The 24,459-nt window shown below is 56.0% G+C and overlaps 3 protein-coding genes across 4 annotated transcripts; 1 reads left to right on the top strand and 2 right to left on the bottom strand.

Annotated features, from left to right (window-relative positions):
* Positions 1-12,414: 12,414 nt before the first annotated feature.
* EIF3G (eukaryotic translation initiation factor 3 subunit G) lies at positions 12,415-16,844 on the top strand (the record flags this gene model as incomplete). 2 transcript variants are annotated; one of them, XM_082621825.1, is made up of 11 exons in its annotated part: positions 12,416-12,519; positions 12,659-12,705; positions 13,217-13,300; positions 13,412-13,500; positions 13,651-13,710; positions 14,708-14,812; positions 14,912-15,101; positions 15,827-15,934; positions 16,050-16,186; positions 16,273-16,379; positions 16,729-16,844. In XM_082621825.1, the coding sequence occupies exons 1-11, from the start codon at positions 12,500-12,502 to the stop codon at positions 16,742-16,744; spliced, it is 963 nt and encodes a 320-aa protein (XP_082477951.1). In that variant the 5' UTR covers positions 12,416-12,499. The 2 variants fall into 2 exon arrangements, with proteins under 2 accessions (XP_082477952.1, XP_082477951.1); XM_082621826.1 differs by lacking the exon at positions 16,729-16,844 and having other exon boundaries at positions 12,415-12,519; positions 16,273-16,383.
* Positions 16,845-17,148: 304 nt separating this feature from the next.
* P2RY11 (purinergic receptor P2Y11) lies at positions 17,149-19,923 on the bottom strand (the record flags this gene model as incomplete). Its single annotated transcript, XM_082622970.1, has 2 exons — positions 19,884-19,923; positions 17,149-18,254 (listed from the first exon to the last, which is right to left on the bottom strand). The coding sequence occupies exons 1-2, from the start codon at positions 19,909-19,911 to the stop codon at positions 17,149-17,151; spliced, it is 1,134 nt and encodes a 377-aa protein (XP_082479096.1). The 5' UTR covers positions 19,912-19,923.
* Positions 19,924-20,288: 365 nt separating this feature from the next.
* Positions 20,289-24,183, bottom strand: LOC309805141 (suppressor of SWI4 1 homolog). Its single transcript, XM_082622969.1, has 12 exons — positions 24,107-24,183; positions 23,848-24,018; positions 23,258-23,359; positions 23,015-23,065; positions 22,737-22,907; positions 21,968-22,044; positions 21,645-21,752; positions 21,412-21,535; positions 21,236-21,314; positions 20,987-21,116; positions 20,751-20,914; positions 20,289-20,660 (listed from the first exon to the last, which is right to left on the bottom strand). The coding sequence occupies exons 1-12, from the start codon at positions 24,122-24,124 to the stop codon at positions 20,449-20,451; spliced, it is 1,407 nt and encodes a 468-aa protein (XP_082479095.1). The 5' UTR covers positions 24,125-24,183; the 3' UTR covers positions 20,289-20,448.
* Between the last annotated feature and the right edge of the window lie 276 nt (positions 24,184-24,459).

Below are 24,459 nucleotides of genomic sequence, written 5' to 3'. Positions count from 1 at the left end.
CGTGCACCGCAACGAAGAGTAGCCCCCACTTACCACAACTAGAGAAAGCCTGCGCACAGCAATGAAGACCCAGCACAGCCAAAAATAAATAAATAAAATTAACAAACAAACAAACACACACAAAAAAACTTCATTACCATTTGAGGTGACTATTCACAAATGCCCCCCTTTTTTTTTCAGCCACACAGCATGGCTTGTCGGATCTTAGTTCCCTGACCAGGGATCGAACCTGGGCCCCAGCAGTGAAAGCACTGAGTCCTAATCACTGGACTGCTAGGGAATTCTCAGAAGTTCCTTCCTTTTTTTTTTTAATAGTTTTTAAAATTATTTTTAAAATAAATTTATTTGTTTATTTTTGGCTGCGTCGGGTCTTCATTGCTGCGCGCGGGCTTTCTCTAGTTGCGGTGAGCGGGCTTCTCACTGCAGTGGCTTCTCTTGTTGCGGAGCAGAGGCTCTAGGCATGTGGGCTCAGTAGTTGTGGCTCGTGGGCTCTAGAGCGCAGGCTCAGTAGTTGTGGTCCATGGGCTTAGTTGCTCTGTGGCATGTGGAATCTTCCAGGACCAGAGCTCGAACCTGTGTCCCCTGAACTGGCAGCTGGATTCTTAACCACTGCATCACCAGGGAAGCCCCTCGTTTTTAAAACTGAATAGTATTCCATTGTATGGATGGACCACATTTTGTTCATTCATCCATTGATGGACTCTGTGGTTGCTTCCACCTTTTGGCTAGTGTGAATCATGCTGCTATGAATGTGGATGTACAAATATCTGTTTGAGACCCCCCCTTTTTTTCTTAATCTTTTGGCCATGCCGCATGGCATGTGGGATCTTAGTTTCCCGACCAGGGATCGAACCCGTGCCACTTGCAGTGGAAGCGTGGAGTCTTAACCACTGGACTTCCAGGGAAGTCCCGAGACTACACTTTCAATTCCCAGTAGAATTGCTGGGTCATATTTCTATTCTACAGTAATTCTATTTCTAATTTTTTGTGGACCTGTCATACTGTTTTCCACCACAGAAGGGGGGTTTTTGGGGTCTTTTTTTTAATGAAATAAATATTCAAGTCACAGCGGAAGCCCATTTGTGTGCCTCTCGGATCCCCGTCTGCTACTTCCCCAGACACAACCACTATGATGAAAGTGTTGGTCTGTCTCCTTCCTGTTCAGGTTTTCTCACAGTTATCACATGTCCCTAAACTCAGTTATTCTCTGTGTGTTTAGAAACATTAGGTTAATCTATTCTACCACACATATCTATCTGCAGCCTGCTTTTCTCCCTCAAGCATGTTTGCAGTTTTTAAAAAGCAAGCTATAGAAAAAAAGACACTGAATCCCACGACAGCCAAAACGAATGGTCAGCACTTGTTTCCTCTTTTTGTGTCATGAGGAAGCCTTTCTAACACCCCATCATCACCACAGTGACCATGATCACGCACATGTGTAATATGCCTGTCAGCTTTGTCCGCACTGACATGCAATAGTTTGCAACTACTAATCAGAAACTTACACAGACATCGTCACACAACCACTGAATTACCACTGACTATTCCAGTCCTGGTTCTGGGGCTGGGCATGCACGTAGCAATAGACAGACCAATGCTGCCCCTGTCTGTCTCAAGAACAAGACAGGCAGGCAAACTCCACAACGAACAAGGGGATTTGAAAGAGGGAGAAATGCTACAATCAAAATAAAGCAGAGAGTTGGGAAGGAGTGACTCTGATCTTTGCTTTGTTCCTCTCCAGATTTTATTATTAAAATGCACAGATCTTATATGTACAGCTGGATTTTTTTTAAAGGGTCTGACTCTTTTTTTTAAGGGTAGCTGGATTTTTTATATGTGTATTTGTCTGTCATCAACCGCCCAGATCAAGATGGAGAAAATTCCCATCACCTGCCTGGCACCCCTCGCAAGTGGGTCCCATCCCCATTAAGAGATGGTCACAGTTCTGATTTCTGTTACTATGCATTAGTTTCACCTGTTTGAGAATTTCACACCAATGGAATCATATGGTATCTATTCTTTTGTGTCTGTGACATGCATCCATGTCACTGTGCATCAATGTCATTTGCCCCTCTTTATTGCTACATGGTACTCCATTGTAGAGATGGAACACAGTGGGTTGAGCCTGGTACCCACGTTGAGCGTTAACCACGTCTTTCACTTTTGACGCAAACCAGCCAGCGCAGGGCTGCAGCCCAGCCCCTTCTGTACGGGGCTCCCACACTCGGGGCCACAGTCCCCCTGCGCTCATCACCCTGGGTAGGCCCGGAGCACCGGGTCATTCTAGCCGATCCTGAGCCTGCTCCTTGCCGGGGACCCACACCTCAGGCTCCAGTCCCCAGCCACCCCTCCCCTCATTGCTGCTCCTGGGAAGCCCTAGGTGACGAGGCGGGCCCCTGCCCAGAACCGTGAGTGACAAGCTCTTTCCTCATCTGCTGGCCTCACTGTTCTCTGTCCTCCACACAAACCGACTTGGTCAGCACTCACGACCACCTGTGAGGGGGTCCTCGGGTCACACACGTTGCAGAGGGTGAACAGGGACAACGGGGTCCAGTGACTGGCCTCCAGGCACCCAGCCAGTTGGTGGCAGAGCTGGGTCTGATCCCGGCCATCAAGACACGTGCAGCCACGGCGCCACACGCCCCCCACCGAGGTGACGCGCTCGACCATGGGTGGCTCACCGTGCCCGCCCCCCTCCCCACCCCACGGGGCTGCCACCCGGGAGAGGCCGGGTTGCTCATAGCCTGCCTGTCCAGGGTGCCGCAGGGACCCCATCCGGCTGGACGAGGGGTGCGAAGAGCTGAGGGCTCTGGGGTCCACGCTGGGGGCAGAGGGGTGTCAGGCAGCTGGGAGGACCTGAAGGGACGGGCCCCAGGGGGCTGGGCCCACTGGGACCCTGCAGGGCCGCAGGGCTCAGCCCAGAGAGGAGGGAGGGGGTGAAGGCGGATGCCCCGCTCGTCAGCCTCCCGTCGCCCCCCAGCCTCTGTGCAGGAGGAAGGAGATGGGGCTGGTCGCTGGCTCTGTGTCCAGGCCACGCTTTCCAGCCGGGCGGTCCGGGAGCCCCCTTCCCTTCCCTCAGCCTGGCCGCATCTGGGTTGGCCTGCCGGGACTTGATGAGCTTGTCCAGCAGCTCCTGGGGGACGGTGATGCCCGTGCGGTGGTGCTGAGACATCCTGAGCAGCAGCTCCACTTCCCACACCCTGTTCTCCAGTGTGTGCGAAGGTGCCTCCACGAAGTCCTGCTCCCTGTGGCGAACTCGGCCTGCAAAGCGGCCTGTGGAGCTGCAGGAGGGCCCCACCCTGGACCCCAGACCTGCCCCCGGGACACAGTGAGGCAGAGAGCCAGCCGTCCTGCGGGTCACCGCGCCCCCTCCCCACCCACGGAGCCAACACTCTCCAGCCAAAGCCCCGCGCCCAGGAGGCAAAGGCGCAGACACAGAGGATCCGGATGGCGGCCGTTGGCAGGTGCTCGTTCCTCTTGTGCCTGAAATTCTTCCTGAAGACACGGCGCCTGACGCAGTGCGGCTGGAACCCAGGCCCGGCAGGTGTGGGTCCACACGAGCCCAGTGACCCCGGCACGTCCTTCCCAGGCCCCAGGGAGCAGGGCAGACGCTGCCTCCTCACTCCTGGGTCACTCGACCCCCAACTTCCGGTTCCAGCCCCAGTTGCAAACAAGCGTCCTTCTCGGGGTCTGCTGAACGTCCCAATGTGTGCATTTTTGTGTTTTCGGGGTGATTTCTCTGCTCAACACGGCTCCGAGCATAGTGCTGAAGTGTTGGCCGGTGTCCCAAGTGCAGGAGGGCGGTGACGTGCTCACGGGGACAGTGCGTGTGTTAGATGAGCTTCCTTCAGGCGAGGGTTACAACCCCGCAGTGAGTGAATCAACAATTGCTATCAGACCAGGTGTCTTTAAACAGAAACACACATCACATGTGGCCGCGTGGGGATCGGTGGCGACAACGTGGTGACAGAGGGTGACCCCCAGCCTCACACCACAGACAACAACACTCCACCATAGTGGACAACAACAAAATTAAAGGCTTGATTACAAAACTTCTAGGCAGAAAAGGCAGAAGAAACTAGGCAGGAGAAACTCAGTGCCTCGGGTTAGAGACGGATTTTTTCCACAGGACACAAAACGGGCAAGAAAACAGTTAATAGACTGAACTTCAAAGTCAAAACCTTCTGCTCATAAACATACTTGTAATAAGAGGTCCCCCCACACATGGGGACGTCCCTCAGCTACACAGAAGGGTGAAGCCCTGACACTCGCTGCCATGTGGATGGACCCTGAGAACACAATGCTCAGTGAGGGAAGCCAGACACAGAAGGACACACAGGGTGTGACTCCACTGAGGGGAAACGTCCAGAACAGGTAGATGCACAGTCAGAGAGTGGGTTCCTGGTTGTCAGGGGCTGGCGAGGGGACGGAGTGATAGCTAAGGGCATGTGGGACATTTTCGGGGTGATGGAAATGGTCCAAAACATGGCAGTAGTGACGGCTGCACAGCTCAGTAAACTGTCCCCACGCGCTCCGGTGCAGCCTGTGAGAGCATCGCTCTCGGGACGGAGGGCTGACCGCAGGAAGACTGAACGAGCAGTGGGTCCTGGGCCCAGATGCTCAGCTGGGAGCCCCCCCGTGGGGAGGTCACTGGGATTTGCTGAGCCTCCACGGAGACTGACAGCAGCCCCAGGGCCTCGCTGGGCGCGGCGTTCCCGGCCCCAGAGCCTTCCCTCTGGTTCTCATCACCGCCTGTCACCAGACTTGCAGGCAATGTTCCTTTCTTTTGTCTTTTTTAAAGGCCACTCTTGAGTACATGTATTTAATATGTAGGGAACCAGCCCTGACACCTTGATCTGGGTCTTCCAGCCTCCAGAGCTTCCAGGACATCCTTTTCCATTGTTTATGCACCGAGTGCTTGGGGTTTGATGATGGAAGCTGACCCTGAGGGCGTCGCCACATGCGGGGTGACATCAGCGGAAGAATTCCGTGGTGAGGGCCTGCCTGAGGACCACGAGCGCGCCCGGACCCTCCCCGCCCCCTGCCTGCAGCCCCGCGCCCGCACCCACCTGGAAGCAGAGCTGGTGCATCACGTGCCCAAACTCGTGGAAGTAGGTCTCCAGCTCATCGTGCTGCAGCAGGGAGGGTGCGTCGGGCGTGGGCTTGGTGAAATTGGCCACCATGGCCGCAGTGGCGATCTGGCGGCTCCCGTCCTGCCACAGGAAGCCCGGCTGCAGGCCGAAGCAGGCCGTTTGCTGAGACACAAGAGGAGTTTGTGGGTGACTTTCGAGTTGGGGAGCGAGTTTGGGTGAATGGGAATAAGCCTGGATTTATCCAGTTCCTGGGAGAAACCCAGTTTGCACCAGGCCAATGGGCCGGGATCGTTTTAGATGAACCCACAGGCAAGACGATGGCTCAGTGGCAGGAGTTCGGTATTTCCAGCGCGAACCTTTAAAGGGCGTATTCACCCGACCTTCATAGTTGACGAGGAAGGTACAGGCAGAAGATGAAGCCGATGGCCTGCAGACACTTCATGCTTCCAGAGCGACTTCGCCTCTCTCCACTTCGACAGCCAGCATGGCATCCTCTTCCCCAGCCACCCCCTCAAATATTCCCCATATATCACTCCAGCCAACCGCAAAGGAACCTTCAGCTACGCCTCAGATCAGCAACCTTACAAAAACCACCGGTGAATCTATTTCCAACCTTTCGGAGGCCGGCTCAATCAAGAAAGGAGAAAGAGAGCTCAAAATTGGAGACCGAGTATTGGAGACGCGGGTTTGATCCCTGATCCAGGAACTGAGATCCCAAGTGCCGAGGGGCAACCAAGTCCGTGCGCTCTGGAGCCTGCGTGCCACAACTAGAGAGAAGACTGTGTGCCGCAACTAAGACCCGATGCAGCCAAATAAATAAATATTAAAAAAAAATACAAACAATACAAACTCGGACTTCCCTTCCCTGGGGAGGGACGCAGGGTGAGGCCCAGCTTCCGCAGAGGAGCCCCGGCCCACGGCCGACAGGTTCCCCCACGCACGCACCGAGGGTAGAGGTCCAGGTAGAACTTGCTGATGGAGGACCTTGCCCGAGGCTGCATCCTGGACCGTGTAGAGCCTCATGTCTTCGTGCCACACGTTGGCGCCCTCCTCCAGGTCGAAGGTCAGCCCCAGCAGCTCCTGGGAGATGCCCAGCAGCCCGCGCGTGACCACCTGCGTGGGGAAGGACTCATTGAGCAGGTTCTGGTCCACGTGGTAGCGCGTCTCCTCCACCTGGTTCATGTAGTAGCGCAGGTCCCAGGCGTTGCTGGGCCCATCAAAGTGCAGGCCCCGCCTCTGGCACTCAGCCTTCTTTAGCTCCAGGATCACGGCCGCTCCTGGCTCCCCGACGGGCTTCAGCTTCTGGGCCAGCTCATCTGCGGGCAGAGGGGGAGAGGCTCGGCTATGTCCCTGGGGCGACCCCCCAGCTGCCCCCCATCCCACGCCCCTCGAAGCAGAATGAAGGGTCCGGGAAGGCGACCCCTAAGGGCTGACACAGTGGGGTCTCAGGCAGCACCACGTCCAGTCAAGGTCCACCTGACCCCCGTCCCCACTGGGACTCAGGGGGAGGCCGGGTTACCTAGGAAAGTGGCCACCACCTGGCTGGTCTTGGCCATGTTCATCTCCAGCACGGAGTCGGCATGCGTGCTGAACCCCAGCAGGCGGGACTTCTGGGCCCGCAGGCTCACCAGCTCCCCAAGGATCGCGCAATTCTCCCGGAACCCAGAGACGGAAGGCGCTGGGGACTGTGGGCCGTGCCCTCCCCGCGGGGTGCCGGGCCAGGTCTCTGCGGGCAGGCAGGGCTCTCAGGCCGCTGGCGGGCACAGCCAATCCCCTCCCTCCTCCTCCCGGCCCAGATTTCTAGACACTTTGGTGCTGTCCTACCACGTGGTCTTTATAAACACAAGTCCTTTTGGAACCAGAAAGGGCATGAACCGTGATGGGCTCTAAGGCCAAGGGCAGGAAGCAATGCGGCCAGGCTCTCCAGGAGCCACCAAGGGGCCTCCCCGGGCTCAACAATACAAACTCGGCTGCCGTGCAGACAGCAGCTCATCCTCATGGCGCCCAAACACCCAGTCTCTGGACGGTGAGACACCTGTTGCTGTAGGTGGCCCATGGCTCGCGTACGCCCCCTTCTCTGGGGCCACCTCTCCGGTTCTGCGGTGAGGTTCTCCTGGGAGCCCCCAGTCACCACAGGACCAGTGTGGCCTGTGTGCAGCCCAAGAAGGTGGGGACGCAGGACTGTCCCCCGTGCTCCCCTGCATCCCCCGCGAGGCCTAGCAAGCACCAGTGGTGTCTGCGGGGAGGATGAAGGGCTCATGCATGCACAGCCCCCATTTACTGAAGATGCGAAACAGGAGAAGCACAGACTGCAGCCACACGCAGTATGGACCAAACACAAGTGTCCATGCAGGACCCGATGTCTAAATGTCAAGGCCGTGCCCGGGCCACAGCGAGAAGGCCCAGCTGCCATGCAAGGCACAGAGAGGGGATGGGGAGGCCATCTGCGCATCTGAGCTCATCAGGCATCACCCCAGAGGGAGAGGGAGAGGGAGAGAGGGAGAGACGTCTCTCCCTTCCCTGGGGGTTCTCTAGTGCAGCCAAGGCTGAAAACCACTGCATTTCGGGAGATGGGTCCTCGTGGAAAAGTTAAATAGTAGCTCATGGCATTATCGACACATATTAAAAAGGCTCAAATTCTTGGGGAGTCAGGGAGGGGAGCTGGCAGCTGCCTCATAAAGGAGGAGAGATTGGGCGTCAGAAGAGGTGCCTGGGCAGCCCGCCGCCCAGGGCCCCACAGACTTCATCTCCCAGCGGTGGTCCCAGGCTGGAGGTCAGCGGGGAAGTCAGGCCGTCCAAGCATAAATGTTTACTTCAGGGCTGATCTAAAAGGCGCCTGGTGGTTGTTGAAGCAGAAAGAAGAGAAAGCAGTGGGGAGAGGATGGGAGGGGGAGGGAGCCCACCTCCTCTGCCCCTCTCCCTCTCTCCCTCTCTCTTTGCTGTACACCCGAAATTAACACAATACTGTAAATCAACTATACTTAACTATATTTTAAAAAATAGATAAGTAAAATGAAGTCATTAGGGTGGGCCCAAACCAATATGACTGGTGTCCTTATAAGGATGATGTGAAGGCACAGGGAGAAAACAGCCATCCACAAGCCAGGGAGAGAGGCCTCAGAACGACATTTTGATCTCAGACCCCCAGCCTCCAGAACTGTGAGAAAATAAAATTCTGTTGTTTATAAGCCATTCAGTCTGTGGTATTTTGTTATGGCAGAAACTAATTCAAATTGTTCCCAGTTTTGGCCATTGTGAATAAATCTGCTATGTACATACTCTAATGCGTGGCCTTTTGTGGACGTGTATTTGTGGCTCTTATGAAGAATACTGAGAAGTGGAATTCCATGTGTGACATCCAGTGAATCCCCGAAGCTGCTGCTGAATTTCCAAGGGATGGCACACCCTGCATGTCCACACTCTTCTCCTTATGCCTTTTGCAGGGGTTGCTTCTGCCCTTGTCTTGGCTGCTGTCCTGTGGAGATTCTGGATGTGGAAAGAATGTTTGTGCCATGAGAAGGACCAAAAGAAGGGCTCGGGGACATTTTTCCATTCAGCCTTGGACTCAGGCTTCTCCCCACTGCCCTATGCTTCCCTGGGCCCCCTTCTATTATTCCTTGGAAAATTCCTGATTTTTAGAAAAAAATAATACACACTTGATGTTTAAGAAAAAGTGTTCCAGGGACTTCCCTGGTGGTCCAGTGGTTAAGACTCCACGCTTCCACTGCAGCGGGCACGGGTTCGATCCTTGGTCGGGGAACTAAGATCCCGCATGCTGCACGGTGCAGCCAAAAAAAAAAAAAAAAAAAAAAAAGAAAGAAAAGAAAGAAAGAAAGAGAGAAAAGAAAAAGTATTCCATACAGAAAGAATACTGAAAAGGAAGTACATGCATACCTCAGAGATATTGCAGATTTGGTTGTGAGCCACTGCAGTAAAGGAAATATCAAAATCAATCAATGGATCAATCAATAAAGAGAATATCATGAGTCACCGATTTTTCTTTGGTTTTCCAGTACAGTACTACTGTACTGTAGTCTATTAAGTGCACGATAGCATTATGTCTAAAAAAAAAATACATCTTAGGGACTTCCCTGGTGGTCTAGTGGTTAGGAATCTGCCTTCTAATACAAGGGATGCAGGTTTGATCCCTGGTTGGGGAACTAGTATCCCATATGCTATGGGACAATTAAGCCCTGGCGCCACAACTACCGAGCCCATGTGCTCTAGAGCCCTTGCGCCACAACTAGAGAGAAGCCCGCGCACCGCAGCGAGGAAGATCCTGTGTGTTGCAACTAAGACCCGATGCAGCCAAATAAATAAATATTTTTAAAAACCCTTAATTTAAAAATATTGCTAAAAATGCTAGCCATTATCTGACAACACAGGGTTCCCACAAAACTTCAACTGGTAAAAAAAAAAATCTGCAAAGCACAATGAAACGAAGTATGCCTGTAAAGATGAGGCCAAACTGAAACACCCAGAAGCATCAGTGTTTAGTGGTTAACGTCCTTCTGGGCAGCCAGAAATGGGCAGTTTTCCCTCAAGGGGTGGTGCTCATATGAGTGGGGTGACATTTAGCTAATCCCTTAATCATGATGGTTGTGCAGCTTTCAATTTTCCAATCCTTTAGGCCACACTGTGCTGGACACTTTCTTACAGATAATTTAGTGCACTTGGATGTGTATTTCCTTGGGCCAGTCCTGGAAGAAGAAGTGTAAGTTCCTGGATATGAAAAACATATTAAAATACATTTATAAGTTACATCTCGCATGCATTACATGAATGTGTGCTATATATTAATATACAAAGTATAATTTTATAGTTATGTATATGTTTGTATTTAAACCAAAAAAAATCACATGAGAAAAATTTTAAATACAACAGAAAAATCCAAAAATAAGCTTTTCCTTCCTTTTTTTTTTTTTTTTTTAATTTTTATTTATTCATTTATTTATGGCTGTGTTGGCTCTTCGTTTCTGTGTGAGGGCTTTCTCTAGTTGCGGCAAGTGGGGGCCACTCCTCATCGCGGTGAGCGGGCCTCTCACTATCGCGGCCTCTCGTTGCGGAGCACAGGCTCCAGACGCGCAGGCTCAGTATTTGTGGCTCACGGGGCTAGTTGCTCCGCGGCATGTGGGATCTTCCCAGACCAGGGCTCGAACCCCTGTCCCTTGCATTGGCAGGCAGATTCTCAACCACTGCGCCACCAGGGAAGCCCCGCTTTTCCTTCCTAATGGCTTCCTCTCAAAGCATCCCTTAGGAACAGTTTGATATTTCTTTTCCCAAAATAGTTTGCATATATTTACATATCTATGTGCTATTAAAGATTTACAAAAATTGTTTCCTATAGCATATGCCATTTTATATCTTGCTTTCTCTCCTTATCATATATATATATATATATATATATATATATATATATATATATATATATATTTTTTTTTTGGCCACACGGTGCTGGCACGTGGGATCTTAATTCCCTGACCAGGGATTGAACCTGTGTGCCCCGCATTGGAAGCGTGGAGTCTTAACCACTTGACCACCAGGGAAGTCCCTCAAATATATTTTTTAACATGACCACAAAGGGATCTACTTCCTTAAAGACTGCATAGCATTTAATAGATTACAGCATAGCATGTCTTAATCTATTTAAACAGCCCCATGAACGGACAGATAGGCATTGCTAGTTTTTGTTATCATAAACAATACTGCCCAGATAGCTTATTCTCACATCTTTGCATACATTTACAAGTTTTTCTCACAGGTTGAATTATTACCTAGTTCAAAGGAAATACATATGTGCATTTAAGTTTTAGCAGATGTTGTCAATATTCCATCCAAATAATTTGCATAATTTCACGTACTAACAAAGTGTGGGAGTGTCTTTTTCTCTACATCTTTGCTACCACTGGGTAAGATAAATGTTTTACAGTTTCGCCCATCTGCTACATTGTTTGGATTTTGCATTCCTTGGAGTAAACTTGAGTGAGTTTGCACAAATGTTTACAGGCTCTCTGTACAAACTTTATAATAGTTTCTTCTGTGTGGACACTCTCTTTCCTTCTGTCTGTCTTTTTTTTTTTGGTGGCGCTGCATGGCTTGCGGGATCTTAATTCTCCAACTAGGGATCGAACCTGTGACCTCTGCAATGGAAGCTTGAAGTCCTAACCACTGCATGCCAGGGAATTCCCAACCATGCTCTTTATTTACTTACTTTCCCAGCCTCCTTCCTGGACTCCTGCTAATTTATTCCTTTCCACTCTATCCTCTACAGGCTTCCAGAATAACCTTTCTCACAAGAAAATCTGGTCACATTGGGTCACCACTCAAAACATGTCAGTGACCTCACCCACACCCCGCAGCCTGCAGGATAAAGAGCCTATGCTCATTAGTCTAGTTTAAAAGTCCTTTATAATATGGTTCCTACCCCATCCCAAATGCCCATTAATTGAGCACTAAGTTCAGACACCCTGTGGGTGCTGGGGACCCAGAGATAAATGAAGCAGGCAAATGTCTACTTTCTGCAGCAGTCTACAGCAGTTTTTATTATTTTGTTCATTATTGCCTCTCTATAGGAGAAAAATGGAATTATCTTTAATTTAAATCAGTTTTAATCTAATTACATTTAATTTCTCCCTAACAACAGAAATTAAATGTTTAGGAATAAGATTTTGTCAGGGAGGGTTGGCTTTGGAGGGCCACAAGCCATTGTCATGTCTAAGGTTTTTTTGTTTTCTTTTGTTTTCGCCACCCAAGAATTAGTTTTGGCCCCCTTGGGAGCCATATCACTCCCATTGAGAATGCGTGCTCTAGAGGGAGAGCTGGACAGTAAACAAGTAAATGGAAAAGATCATTTCAGGGAGCCAGGAAGGTTACTGTGAATTCCCTGGAGGTCCAGTGGTTAGGACTCTGCGCTTCCACTTCAGGGGACCCGGGTTTGATCCCTGGTTGGGGAGCTAAGAGCTTGTAAGCCCCACGGCGCGGCTAAAAAAAAAAAAAGTTACCAAAGGAGGAAGAATGGTTGAGGGGGCCACTTGACATCTTGATCATTTGAATCAGGAAAGCTCTTTCCAGACAAGGAAGACCAGCCTTGGTTTCTTCAGCTGCAAAATGGAAGTAATAATTTCTCCCCACAGTTCCTGCAAACAGTGAAAGCTCAATAACTGAGCTTTGTTGTTATTATTAATTTTTAATTTTTTAAAAAACGTAAATGAGATGCGCTTCTATTTAGCTACCTAGCAGGGTACCAGCGCCCAGCCTCTCACACAGCCGGCGCCTCTACCTCTGTCGGTAGGGGGCGCTGTGGGGCACGGCGGTCGGGCTGCTCTAGGCAGTGGAATCGGAAGTCTCGTGCTCCTCTCACTTCCGGTCTTTGGCCCAGACTTGGGCTGCGTGGAGAAGGTGTTCCAATGCCGACCGGAGACTTTGAGTGAGTCTGGGGTCATGGAGGGAGGCTTGGGAGGCGGACTGGGCGTTCTAGGGGTTATTATGAAGGCTGGGTGTGCCGAGGCCGCGGGAGCCGGGCCTCGCCTCACCCAGCCCTCCTCCTGGCCAACTTGTCCCCGCAGTTCGAAGCCCAGTTGGGCCGACCAGGTAGAAGAGGAGGGAGAGGACGGTGAGTCTGCCCTGTCGCCCCCGATCACCACAGCCAGCCCTCCAGGCCGTCACTGATGCCTGTTCCAATCCCCCACCCTGGCACCGCCATCTGACCCTGCATCTCCCCTCACGGCCAGCCCTTGCCCCGCGCCATCCTTATCCGGGCCAGCCGATCTCCAATTCCAGATGTTCACCAGCCAGTTCCTTTTCCTCCCATGCCACCGCCCAAATCCTTGGTACCAGCACAGCTGCTCCCCTTCTCCGGGGGAGGAAGTTGTAACAGCCTCCCTCCTGCCTTTGTACTAGCGCCCGGGTGCCAGGGATCCCCTATGCTTGCCATTGCTGGAAGTTACTACAGCCAGCTTCGTGTCCCCGGACGGCTATCCCAGGACACTTCCTGGCCAGTCGTCTGCCCTTGGTCCTGCCTTCCTCAACTCTTGGTGCGGACATCATACCAAAGGTCGCTCCATTTCGGTTTGGGAGCTCCTGCCCCTCTATCTAATCCCTGTTCCCTACCCTCCCTTTCACAGACAAATGTGTCACCAGCGATCTCCTCAAGGGGATCCCTCTGACCACCGGGGATACCAGCCCAGAGCCTGAACTATTGCCGGGAGGTGAGTGACAGACTCCTCTCCATCCCTGGGCTGCCTCTTCTCCCCAGCCGCCTTCCTGCCTGGTCCCCATTCCCTGGGGCTCAGTTCCTCTTGTGTCTTCCCCTCTCCCAGCTCCACTGCCACCTCCCAAGGAGGTCATCAATGGAAACATCAAGACACTGACCGAGTACAAGATAGATGAGGATGGCAAGAAGTTCAAGGTGAGGCTGGGGAAGAGGTGGGTGCCCTTTGCTTGGGGGCACTTGGACAGGGAGAGAATGACGTGTGTCGGGTGCGTTGATGAGGAAGATCCCCTGGCCCCAGGAACCTTGAGGAGCAGGAAGCCCAGACGTCTCCCCTTCTGTCTACAGATTGTTCGCACCTTCAGAATTGAGACCCGGAAGGCCTCAAAGGCTGTGGCAAGGAGGAAGGTAAGGACTTCCCTGGCGGTCCAGTGGTTAGGGCTCTGTGCGTCCACTGCAGGAGGCACGGCTTCGATCCCCGGTCCGGGAACTAAGATCCCACATGCCGTGTAGTGCGGCCAAAAATAGAAAAGAATAAAAAAGAAAAAAGAAAAAAAAAGGGAGGAAGGTAAGACCCTTCTCCCCCTCTCTTGGGGGCACCTCCAGAGCTGACTCAGAGAAAAATAGGAATCCTTTTCCCCGGTACCTTTATTTTTAGAAGTGGGGTTTAATTGTTTGTACTTGTTTTACTGGAGCAGAACTGAGGCCTATTTGCAGTCTATGGGGGCCCTGAGAAGTCCAGCGGGTGCAGCAGTGGGTGGGCTTGATTCTTACTCCTCTTGGGTTGTCTACCAGGAGGAGAAGAGCCAAGCCTTCCCCTCAGGTGGCCGTCACAGCAGAAGAAGTGATAGCAATAAATACATTTGGCACAATTACCTGCATACTGCTTTCTCTGTGTTAGACCCAGGTGCTTTGCAGGAAGTATTTTCTCATTCAGTCCCCGTAGCGTTCCGGGGAGGTGTGGGAAGCATTGTGGTCCCTTTTTTATAGGGGAGGAAGTTGAGGTTCAGGTTGTTTAATTAGCTCAAGGCCCCTGGAAGTCTGGGTGACCTTGCACACCCCTGAGCATCACTCCATGGTGGGAGCTGGTCCGCCACCTGCACGGCCCCCACCAGGAGCTGTTGGCTGTGGAGCTGTTTCCTCCCTGAGCCTCAGTTCTCTCATCTGGAACATGGGGCTGAGAACTGCCCTTGGCTCCTGGAGCTGGCGTGAAGCTAGGGCCTGGTGGGCACTCAGGGAACAGGAACTGTCATCACCACTGCTTTGAGGAGTGTGGTGAGGGTGGGTGGTGAGTGGGGTTCAAGGCCCAGACACCCTGGAGGTGGCGCTTGTAAGTCTAGGGTGCCAGTGAGGGGCTCACATTTGTCCTTGCCCTAACCTGTTCCCTATCCCGCCCTGAGCTCAGAACTGGAAGAAGTTTGGGAACTCAGAGTTTGACCCACCAGGGCCCAATGTGGCCACTACCACCGTCAGCGATGATGTATCCATGACATTCATCACCAGCAAAGAGGTAAGTCGGCCAAGAGGCTGGGGGCCAGTGGCCAGGGTGGTGGTGGTGGTGTCGGGGTTGTGCCAGCCCAGTCTGAGCCGCTCTGACCTGCCCCACCAGGATCTGAACTGCCAGGAAGAGGAGGACCCGATGAACAAACTGAAGGGCCAGAAGATCGTGTCCTGCCGAATCTGCAAGGGCGACCACTGGACCACCCGCTGCCCCTACAAGGACACGCTGGGGCCCATGCAGAAGGAGCTGGCCGAGCAGCTGGGCCTGTCCACTGGCGAGAAGGAGAAGCTGCCCGGAGGTGCCAGGGCCTGGGGATGCGGCTGGCAGGCTGTGGGGTGGAGGACGGGGATTGTGTGCGCCTCTGGGAGAGTTGTGGGTCGTCACCTGGTGTCTGAACGGGACCGCCACTGCTGGGGCTGTCGTCTCCCACACAACAGCGTCCGCACTGCAAGGCTGTGACCACAGGCCATGTTCGTTTGTGTGAGAGAGACTGGCAGGTGGGTGCTCTGACTGCTGGTGATGTCACCTGACTCTCCTCACTGGGGGCTGTGAGAGCCGCTTGTGGGCACGGCCGCGTGTGTGACTACTTACACTGTGAGTGGTGGGGAGACGGTTCCCCGGATGTGTCTGTGAGTTTCCTGACTTGAGTGCGCTGTGTTTGCACGCCCACACCGAGGAGCAGACTCACCCAGGTGAGCAGCCACTTGTCACCTGCCCGGGGGCAGGTACCTGGCGGCTGTCCCTAACCCTGTGTACCTGTCTTCCCATGTGTTGTGAGGCTGGACGTTGCTGTCAACCCCTGTGGTTCTCTCGCTCTTCCTGTGCCACCGGCAGGGTGTTGAGGTGGTGTCAGCTTCCTGCATGTGACCTTTAAGTCGTTGTAACCACGAGGCCTTGAAGGAATCAACCGATCACCTGTGGTTTGACAGATGGTGCTTGGGCGGGGCCGTGGCTGGAGCCGCCAGCATCCTGGGGCAGGTCTGTGCCGGGGAGGCCTGACTAGGCCTTGCTTTTGGTCTCCAGAGCTGGAGCCTGTGCAGGCCACTCAGAACAAGACGGGAAAGTATGTGCCTCCGAGCCTGCGGGATGGAGCCAGCCGCCGCGGGGAATCCATGCAGCCCAACCGCAGAGGTGAGGTGGCGAGGGCACCCTGGCACTGGGCCGGCGGGCGGGCACCTCCCTGCACCCTGTGATTATCCCGCGGGTGGGGCCGGCCCCTTAAAGATGCCTCTCCTTGCCCGCCCAGCCGACGACAACGCCACCATCCGCGTCACCAACCTGTCTGAGGACACTCGTGAGACCGACCTGCAGGAGCTCTTCCGGCCCTTTGGCTCCATCTCCCGCATCTACCTGGCAAAGGACAAGACCACCGGCCAGTCCAAGGTGAGCTGGCGGCCGGGGGGCGGGGAGGGGTCCTCCATCGGTCCCAGTTGTGCCTTGAGCGTCCCTGACCCCGCCCCCTCCCCCAGGGCTTTGCCTTCATCAGCTTCCACCGCCGTGAGGACGCTGCTCGCGCCATTGCCGGGGTGTCCGGCTTCGGCTACGACCACCTCATCCTCAACGTCGAGTGGGCCAAGTGAGACCCCTGCCTTCCCCCGCCCCCCATGGTGTCGCGGCCCACAGATGCTCGGGCTGACTGCAGGCCCCAGGCCAGGTTAACAGCCACAAAGGCTGTCCTGGGGCGCAGGTCATTTACTGTCCTCCTCACGGAGGGGTGCACAGCCCACGCGCGGCAGGGCCAGCTGCTTCCTGCCGGTCTGGCTCGTCGTGTGCTCTGCGCCGCCACCCGGTCTCGTCCTGCCCCGTCCCCCTCATCCCCGTTGAGTTCCCTGTGGTGTGGGTGTAGGGGGTGCTCTTGGGATTCCCTTAGGGGTCTGAAGCCCCCATACTTCCCATCCTCAGCCACCTCGTGTTTCCCTCTCTAGGCCGTCAACCAACTAAGCTGGCTGCTGCTGCTTGGCCCCCAGCCCCGGGATCCTTCAGTGACAGAGGGCAGCATCCTGAAGCAGGGGGCTCTGAGGGCAATAAAAGGTCTCCATCACCCTGTGCTGTTCCATTTATTCACAGATGTCACTCACACTGTGGTGGGCGGGGACAGCCCCCCCCCGCCCCCCCGTTTGTGGGTTTGCTCCCTGGCCCTGCCCGGGGTTACTGCTGCCGGTGGCAATTCCTGCTGCTCTGGCTTGGGCGCTCCCTGGTCCCACTACAGGCCTTTCTTTGGGGAGGAAGTTTTGGCTCAGGGCCTCTTGGGGGATCAGAGCCAGGGGCCTGCTGTGCTCTCAGCCTCCATTCTGCTGCTGGGTCTCGGTGTCTCGTGATGAGGAGGGGGCTGAAGATGGGCCAGGTCACGGGCTGAACTCAGGGGACTGGGGCCCCGAGGTTTTGGGAGTGGCTGTGACATTGAGGGGCAGGGCTTGGCCGGAGCACTCTGTGTTCTCTGGGGCCTGCCCCTGCCTGCAGCCAGGGCAGCGTCGGCGGCAGCAGTCCAGGCTGGGCACCACAGCCATGTAGAGCAGCGGGTGTATGCAGATGGCCAGGGGAACGAGGGCCCGTGTTACCTGGTGGGCCACGTACGTCCTCCAGCCCAGCGCTGCCTTAGCCTGGGCCACAGTTGCAAAGCCTGGGCAGAGGGCTCTCCAGCGCTGCCGGGCATACACGTTGAGCACCCCTGTGACATAGTAGGGCACATAGGAACTAGCGTAGAGGGCAATGCCACTGGCCACCAGCACCATCACGCGCAGCTTGTTGGCCGCTGTCATGCCGTGGCTCTGCTGCACGGCCTGCCCGAGGCCACCGTAGGCCACCAGGCTGAGCAGCAGTGGCAGGCCGCAGCCCAGTGCCACAAGCGCCAGGCTGTAGACCCTGTAGGCCTCAAGCTGGCTGTCATCCGCTGTCCCCAAGCACTTGATGCAGGCATCAGGCCTGTCCACAGTGCATTTGCCTTCCTGCTGTGGCCCACTCAGGTGGGAGAAGCTGAGCATGGGTGCGGCCAGCAGGGCTGCCAGTGCCCAGCCAGCAGCGCTGATGGCCCAGGCGTGCTTGGGCCGCAGTTGGCTGTGGGTGAAGAAGGGGTGGGCAATGCCCAGGTAGCGGTTGAGGCTGATGCAGGTGATGAAGATGACACTGCCCAGCAGGTTGCAGGTGAAGAGGAAGCGCTCCAGGCGGCAGGCAGCCTCCCCGTAGCTCCAGTGTTTGGGTGGGTAGAAGTAGGCGGCCAACGGGGGCAGCGTCAGGGCGTAGAGCAGGTCACTGACTGCCAGCTGGGCTGAGAAGATCACGGCTGGGTGCCAAGGGCGATGCTCCTGGGTGCAGAAGCGGTACAGGGCCAGGCTGTTGCCAGCCAAGGCCACCAGAAACACAGCCACCAGCACGGGCCACAGAAAGTCTGCCTGGAAGCTGCTGAGGATGTGGTCAGCAGCCGCTGAGAAGTTGGCTGGGCAGTGTGTGGGACCTGGGGCAGAGAGCGTTGCTGCATCAGCTCTGTCCCTGACCATAGCTCCCGCCGCCTTCAGAGTCGGAAACACTGTGGCACCCATACCGACTGTGCGCCAGGAGCCCTTTGCGAGGCATACTTCCACCGAGTATTTTTCCACACCCAGGAGCAGGGGCCAACCACAGCTCCTTCGTACAGAGGGCATCTGTACGAAGAGGCCCAGAGCGGTTAGAGGCACAGAATCCTTCATTCAGGCTCTCTCTGTGTCCTGCACCATCAAGAACCAGCTGGAGCAAGAACCAGGGACGCGGGCTTCCCCGGTGGCACAGTGGTTAAGAATCCACCTGCCAATGCAGGGGACACAGGTTCGAGCCCTGGTCCGGGGAGATCCCACACGCTGCTGAGCAGCTAAGCCTGTGCACCACAACTACTGAGCCTGTGCTCTAGAGCCCGCGAGCCACAGCTACTGAAGCCTGCACGGCTAGAGCCCGTGCTCTGCGACAAGAGAAGCCACCGCAACGAGAAGCCTGCGCACCGCAACGAAGAGTGGCCCCCACTCGCCACAACTAGAGAAAGCCCACACACAGCAATGAAGACCCAATGCAGCCAAAAAAATAAATAAAAAATAATAAAAGTAAAGAAAAGGGATGCATGTAACCTGGCAGTGACCACCCGGAGCCATCGGGGCCTGAGGTGGAGGAGACGAAGCCCAGGGGAGTGTCCCACCAACTACACAACTCCAAGTCCGATCTGTCACCCCCTTAGTGTCACCCAAGTCCAGCCCCCACCATCTACCTGTTGGCTGCACTTGGGTCTCCCTGCTCTGGCCCTCACCCATCTGTTCTCTCACAGCCTCCAAAGGGCACCTAAGACAGGTCACATCCCTATCCTCCCAGCCCTCCCCGGCTTCCTCCTCACATGGAGGAAAAGCCAGCGCTCACCTTTTCGCACAAGGCCCTGCAGGAGCTATCCCTCCCACCCCACTGGCTCTCTCATTTACCACTCCCAACTCCCTGTGACCATAGTGTCCTGGCTGTTCCTTAAGGCACAGCCTGCCTCAGGGCCTTTGCACTGGCTGAGTCACGGGCAACAGGCATCCTTAAGGCTGTCCCACTCATTTCCTCCTGGTCTGGTCCTGAGAGAGGACCTGAGACCACCCTAATGTGACTGCACCCTTGGTCCCCTACCCTGCTTATTTTTTTGCCATAGCTTGTCACTCCATCTGATCACTGTAAGAAAAATCCCCAGAATGTTCCCTCCTGAGGGTGGGGCAGTGCCCTGCTACTGGCTTTCCAGTGCCCAGAACAGCACCTGGGACTGAGCAGTGCGGGCGAAAGCTGAGCTCTGCAGTTGACCCTTCACACGCCCCACTCAGCCTCAACTTTCCAACCTGAGAATTGGCCTGTTCCCAGTTGGTCCAGCAGGCTGGCCGGGAGCTCTGTGCGAGGTGCACGTACCCCTTCCCTGACCCAGTCAGCTACCCCACTCTCACTTCTGCCTTCCTATCCCATCCCTCTGCCTTGGGAGGAAGTCGGTCCAGACGTGTTTAACCCTTCTCCCCTCTGCCTTCCAGGAGCCAGCCGCCTCCACCCCCAAGGCCCTGGATGTGTGCCTGGCTCCACTGACCCAGCAGTGCCGGCTCCTCACCTGAGGTGGTGGTGGCCATGGCCCGCATGGCCTGCCTGTGGGCCTGCAGCCCGTGTGCTGTGCTGCACACGGTCCTTTGCTGAGACGCCAGCAGCGCCGTCAGTCCCTCCCCTTGCCAGCAGCACCTCCTTCAGCCTGCAGAGCGGGTCTGGGCACACGCCTCACTTCCACCCCCGATTTCCTTCCTCATGACACCCAATCCTCCAGAGCTGGCCCATCTGCTTGCGGGGGCCCTTTGTAGGCTGGGGGAGGGGCCCAGGACCCCAAGGCACCAAAGCAGGGTCAAATCTGCCTGTCACCCTTGCCTGTGAAACAAGGCCCTGCACTTCCACTGCCCAGCGTCGGGGAAATGGGCCCAGGCTTCGGGCAGAAACCAGGCCCCCCATTTCAAGCGCAGACTAAGACTCATGAGAAATCAGTTTATTAGAGGAGGAGGTTAGGAAAACAGTTCTCCTTTATGAAAGGAAACCGAGGGCTGCACCTGGAGGCCCAGGAGGTGGGGAGCCCAGGGCAGCATTTCTCAGGCCCCAATCTGGGGCATTCCACCTGCCACCCGGGCTTGGCCTTAGGCTACTCTCTTAGGTGGCCACGGTCGGCCTCGCCTGTGGTCCCGGGCAGCCCCTCTGGGTCCCACCTTGGCCTGGGCCCCCAGGTGTCTGCCCTTGGCCTTTGGAGGCCTCTGGTCACTGCCTCGGTCAGGCTTCCGTTCCTGTACCCGTCGCTTCTTGCCTGGGGGCCTGGCAGGCCGCCTCCGCTTGGCTGCCTTTGGGAACATGTCTGTGGGAAGAGACTGTGTCAGGGCCACCAGGGCACAGGGACAGACAAGCCCATGGTGCCCAGCTACACTGACCCCTGCCTGCCACTCACCCTCATCAGGCTCCTCGCCCACAGCCTGGCGGAAATACTCGGCCTCATCCTCCTCTTCCTCCTGGCTGACCCCCTGTGCCTCTGCAGGGGCCCCGGGGTCCTCTGCATCGCTGTCCCCATCAGCCTCCACCTGTGCCCGCTTCATGCCCGCCAGGCTCTTCTTCCTGGAGGAGGAGCACCGGTCAGCGTGGCAGCCCGGGCCCAGGCCCCGCCCCAGCCGCCCGGCGACCACACACCTGTGGGCCTCTCGCTGCTCTTGCTTGCGTTCAACGTTCTGGGCCTGCTGGTCCTGCCTCTGGGCCTTGAGCCGCAACTTCTCCTCCTTGGCTGCCAGGATGGCCTGCAGTTCCTCCTCTGTTTTGTGCACTAAATGGGAAGAGACGGCCACTGAGGCCTTCACCAAGATCCAGGTGAGCCCCCCAGCACCTTGAGACCCACCTTCGATCAGGCCTCAGACCCCACTGCCCCTCCAGCCCCGTCCTCACCAAAACTGTGGAACAGCACGTTCCCTTCTCCCACACCCTCCTGGATCTTGATGAGCTGCAGTGTCATCCGAGGCCCGATCTGGAGGAACGGGGGAGGGGGTTGGGGGACGGTGTGTCAGTCCCTCCTTGAGACTGGGGGAAGCCACCAGGCCTGCCCCGGGCAGGCGGGGCCTCACCTCGGTGAGCCGCACGGCACTCTGCTGGGCCCGCATGTTGCCGCGCCCCGCCACAGCCTGGGGCAGCTCCGTGATGTTGTGCTCGCCGTCCGGCTCCGCTTCGCTCTCGGACAGCCCTGCGCCCCTGTGCAGGGCACACAACGGGGCTCAGCAGGGGATCCCAGGCTCCTGGGACAGCTCTGGCGCCCGCTGGTGTGCAGTGGCCCCCCGCCCCCACCCTGAGCCCTCCTTACGTGGCCAGCAGCTCACTGACGTCCTGCAAGCGACTCATGTTGGGGAACTTCTCCTGAAGAAGTTTCTTCATCCCACGACTTGCACCCACAGGGACAACTCTGATGCTACTGCAGGGGTCAGAGTGAGGGAGAACAGAGGTCAGGAGCCATGGGGTCACGGGTCAGCTCCACCCCCCCCAACCCTTTCCACGGTCCATCAGAGCGTGTACTTTGAGACTACGCAATCACAGAGGCTCAGCAGCAGTGCTGTCATCAACCGCAGAGTGGGGCCAGACCCGCCACCCCACCCCACCCCACCCCACCCCATTCCACCCCAGACTCACTAATGGCGGAAATCCAGCTCCTGGGAGTCAGGGTTGTAGTTGATGAGAAGGCAGCGCTTGATGGTGTTCAGGTTTACCTGGAAAGGAAAGAAGAGAAGGCACGGAACCACATGAGCTGCACCCAGGCCCCACTGTGTGCTGGAGCCCATGCCAAGCCCTGGCTATGGCTGCACTCCTGAAACCTCACAGTAAAAGGGCACAGAGTGCTGACAGCACTGCAGGGATGGATGGGGCTGCAACTGGTGTCCATGGGCTACCTGGATGTTGGCTAGAAATCCTGGTTCCGAGGCCCACTGAGGCAGTCGACACTGGACTTCCTGGTGACTGGCATCTAACAAGGCTAACTTGAGATCCACTGGTGCCACGGATTAGAAGCAGGGGCTCTGCAGCCAGACAGATTTTAAAAATCTGGTCCTGCCTTCTTGTTCCTCGTCTCTGACCTGAGACTAGTGACTTCACCTCTGTCAGCCTCAGTTTCCCCCTCTGTAAAATGGAGCCACAACACATGCTACTCTACTTAAACCAGCACTCAACGCGCATTTAGGAAATAAAGCACTATGAGCATTGTTTTCCACCTGCCAGATGGGATGGCAGCTCATGGGGGAAGTCTCTTGCCGTGTCACAGAACGTTATGAGTGGGATTCGCCCTCAGAACCCGGAGCTCTCAGCCTCAGTGCTAGGAGGTGACGACTGAGCAATCAACCCAAGGGCCTGTGCATGGTAACTGTTGCCTGCCCCACCACCTGCCACCACGCCTGGCCCAGCCCACCTTGTGCACGTTGATGGAGGGGAACAGGTTCTGGAACATGGTGGCCATGAGCTTCACGTGCATGCCGTGGGGGCCAAAGCTGTTGAGCACCAGGAGAGGAGGGTGGGCAAACTGCTGCTCGTGCATGCGGTGACGTCGCAGAGAAGAAACCACATCACGCACCAAGGTGTACTGCAAGACAGGGTGACGAGTGGGTGACCGCCAAGCACACGTGGCTGGGGCAATCCCCAAACCCAGCTCCTACCCCTCGGAGGCCTCATACCACCTCTAGTCCTTACCTGGTTGATCCGGAAGGTTAAGGTAGGGCCTCCCGGGAGACGTATTAGCTTCTACAGAAAAAAAGGATCATTGAAGGTCAAGGTGTCCAACTAGGGAGCAGGGGGAATGGGAACCTCTGCCCATCTCTTCAGAGCGTTTACTTTGAAGCCAGAATCACGGCAGCTCAGAGGCACAAGGGGTCATCATGAGAGCTGGGGGAGGAGGGGGGAGTGGGGGAGTGAGGGGTGAGAGCATCCACTCACAAAGTAGACACTGGTCTCCGTTTTGCTCAAGATCAGGAAGTGTGTGACCCCAAGGGGCCCAGCCACTGCCACACAATCTTTCAGAGAGTTTTTCTTTCGAATCTGGAAACGACAAAAAGAAAAAAGGATGATCACTGATATCCCCTTATTGAACAAAGCCTATATGCTTAAGCTGTTATGCCCTTTCTTGCATTTAATCCTCGGAAGAAGGAGGGAGGAGAGAAGAATGGAATGCTCTTGGCCTCTAGAGCCAGTCAGACTTGAATCTGAGCACCGCCTCTGTCCCTAGACAGCCAACTGAGGCCCAGACAGGTTAAGTAACTTGATTGAGGCCTTTGAGAGAAGGCAGCTTTGCTGATTCCAGAGTCCCCTCTTAACCACCAACCCTAGGCACCCAGCCAAGCTGGGTGCGGTTTATCTGCTCGCCCTCGCTGCTGCCACTCAAAGCCCTGAGAGGCAGCCACGATGGTCCCCACAAGGGTTCCTTTCTCCAGCCAGGGAGACTGAGGCCTTGAGCGGTTTCGAGGATGGAGCCACCCCCGCAGAAGACGGGGCCCACGGCAGGTGGAGGTGGGCTGGGCGATGCAGACCTGCAGGCGGGTGGCGGTGAGCGGCTCCATGACCCGCCGCAAGTCCAGGCTGAGCTGTCGGACGCTGCGACCCGCGCGGCCCCGAGCGAACACGAAAGAGTGCGGCTGTGCGGCATAGGCCTCGAGGTTGCGGAGGTGCGCCTGGGCGCGCGCCCGCTTCTGGTGCCGGGACTGCGGGAGCGAGAGGCGAGAGGTGAGCACTGCGGCCACCGCCAGGACCCCGCCCGCGCTGCCCGCCTTCCCGGCCGCCGCGCCTCACCCGCCCTGACTGTCCCATGCCCCCGTCTCTTCCTCGAGGCCTCCTCTGCCGGCTGCTTCCGGCGCCGCACAGCTCACTTCCGGCGCCGGCGAGGCGACTACGTGAGGCGCCGCTGCGTGGAGACGTCACCACATGGGCATGCGCACCAGGTCGCGGGAAACCTCGGAGGGGTTGCTATGGAGACACCTGGTGCCTGTTTCTGTGGAAACCAGGGAGGGGGCACGGTTCGAAATGAGCCATGGGTTCGAATCCCGCCTCGGCCATTTCCACCAGCTGTGCGATTTTGAGGCACACGTTCTCCACTTCAAGGCTCCTAAAGTATCCCAAAGTGAGGATGATCATCATTTCCTCTC

The sequence above is a fragment of the Mesoplodon mirus genome (assembly GCF_964341445.2).
Source record: "Mesoplodon mirus genome assembly, chromosome: 5".
In the NCBI taxonomy this organism is placed as follows: Eukaryota; Metazoa; Chordata; class Mammalia; order Artiodactyla; family Ziphiidae; genus Mesoplodon; species Mesoplodon mirus.
This window is presented reverse-complemented; position numbering and strand designations above follow the sequence as displayed.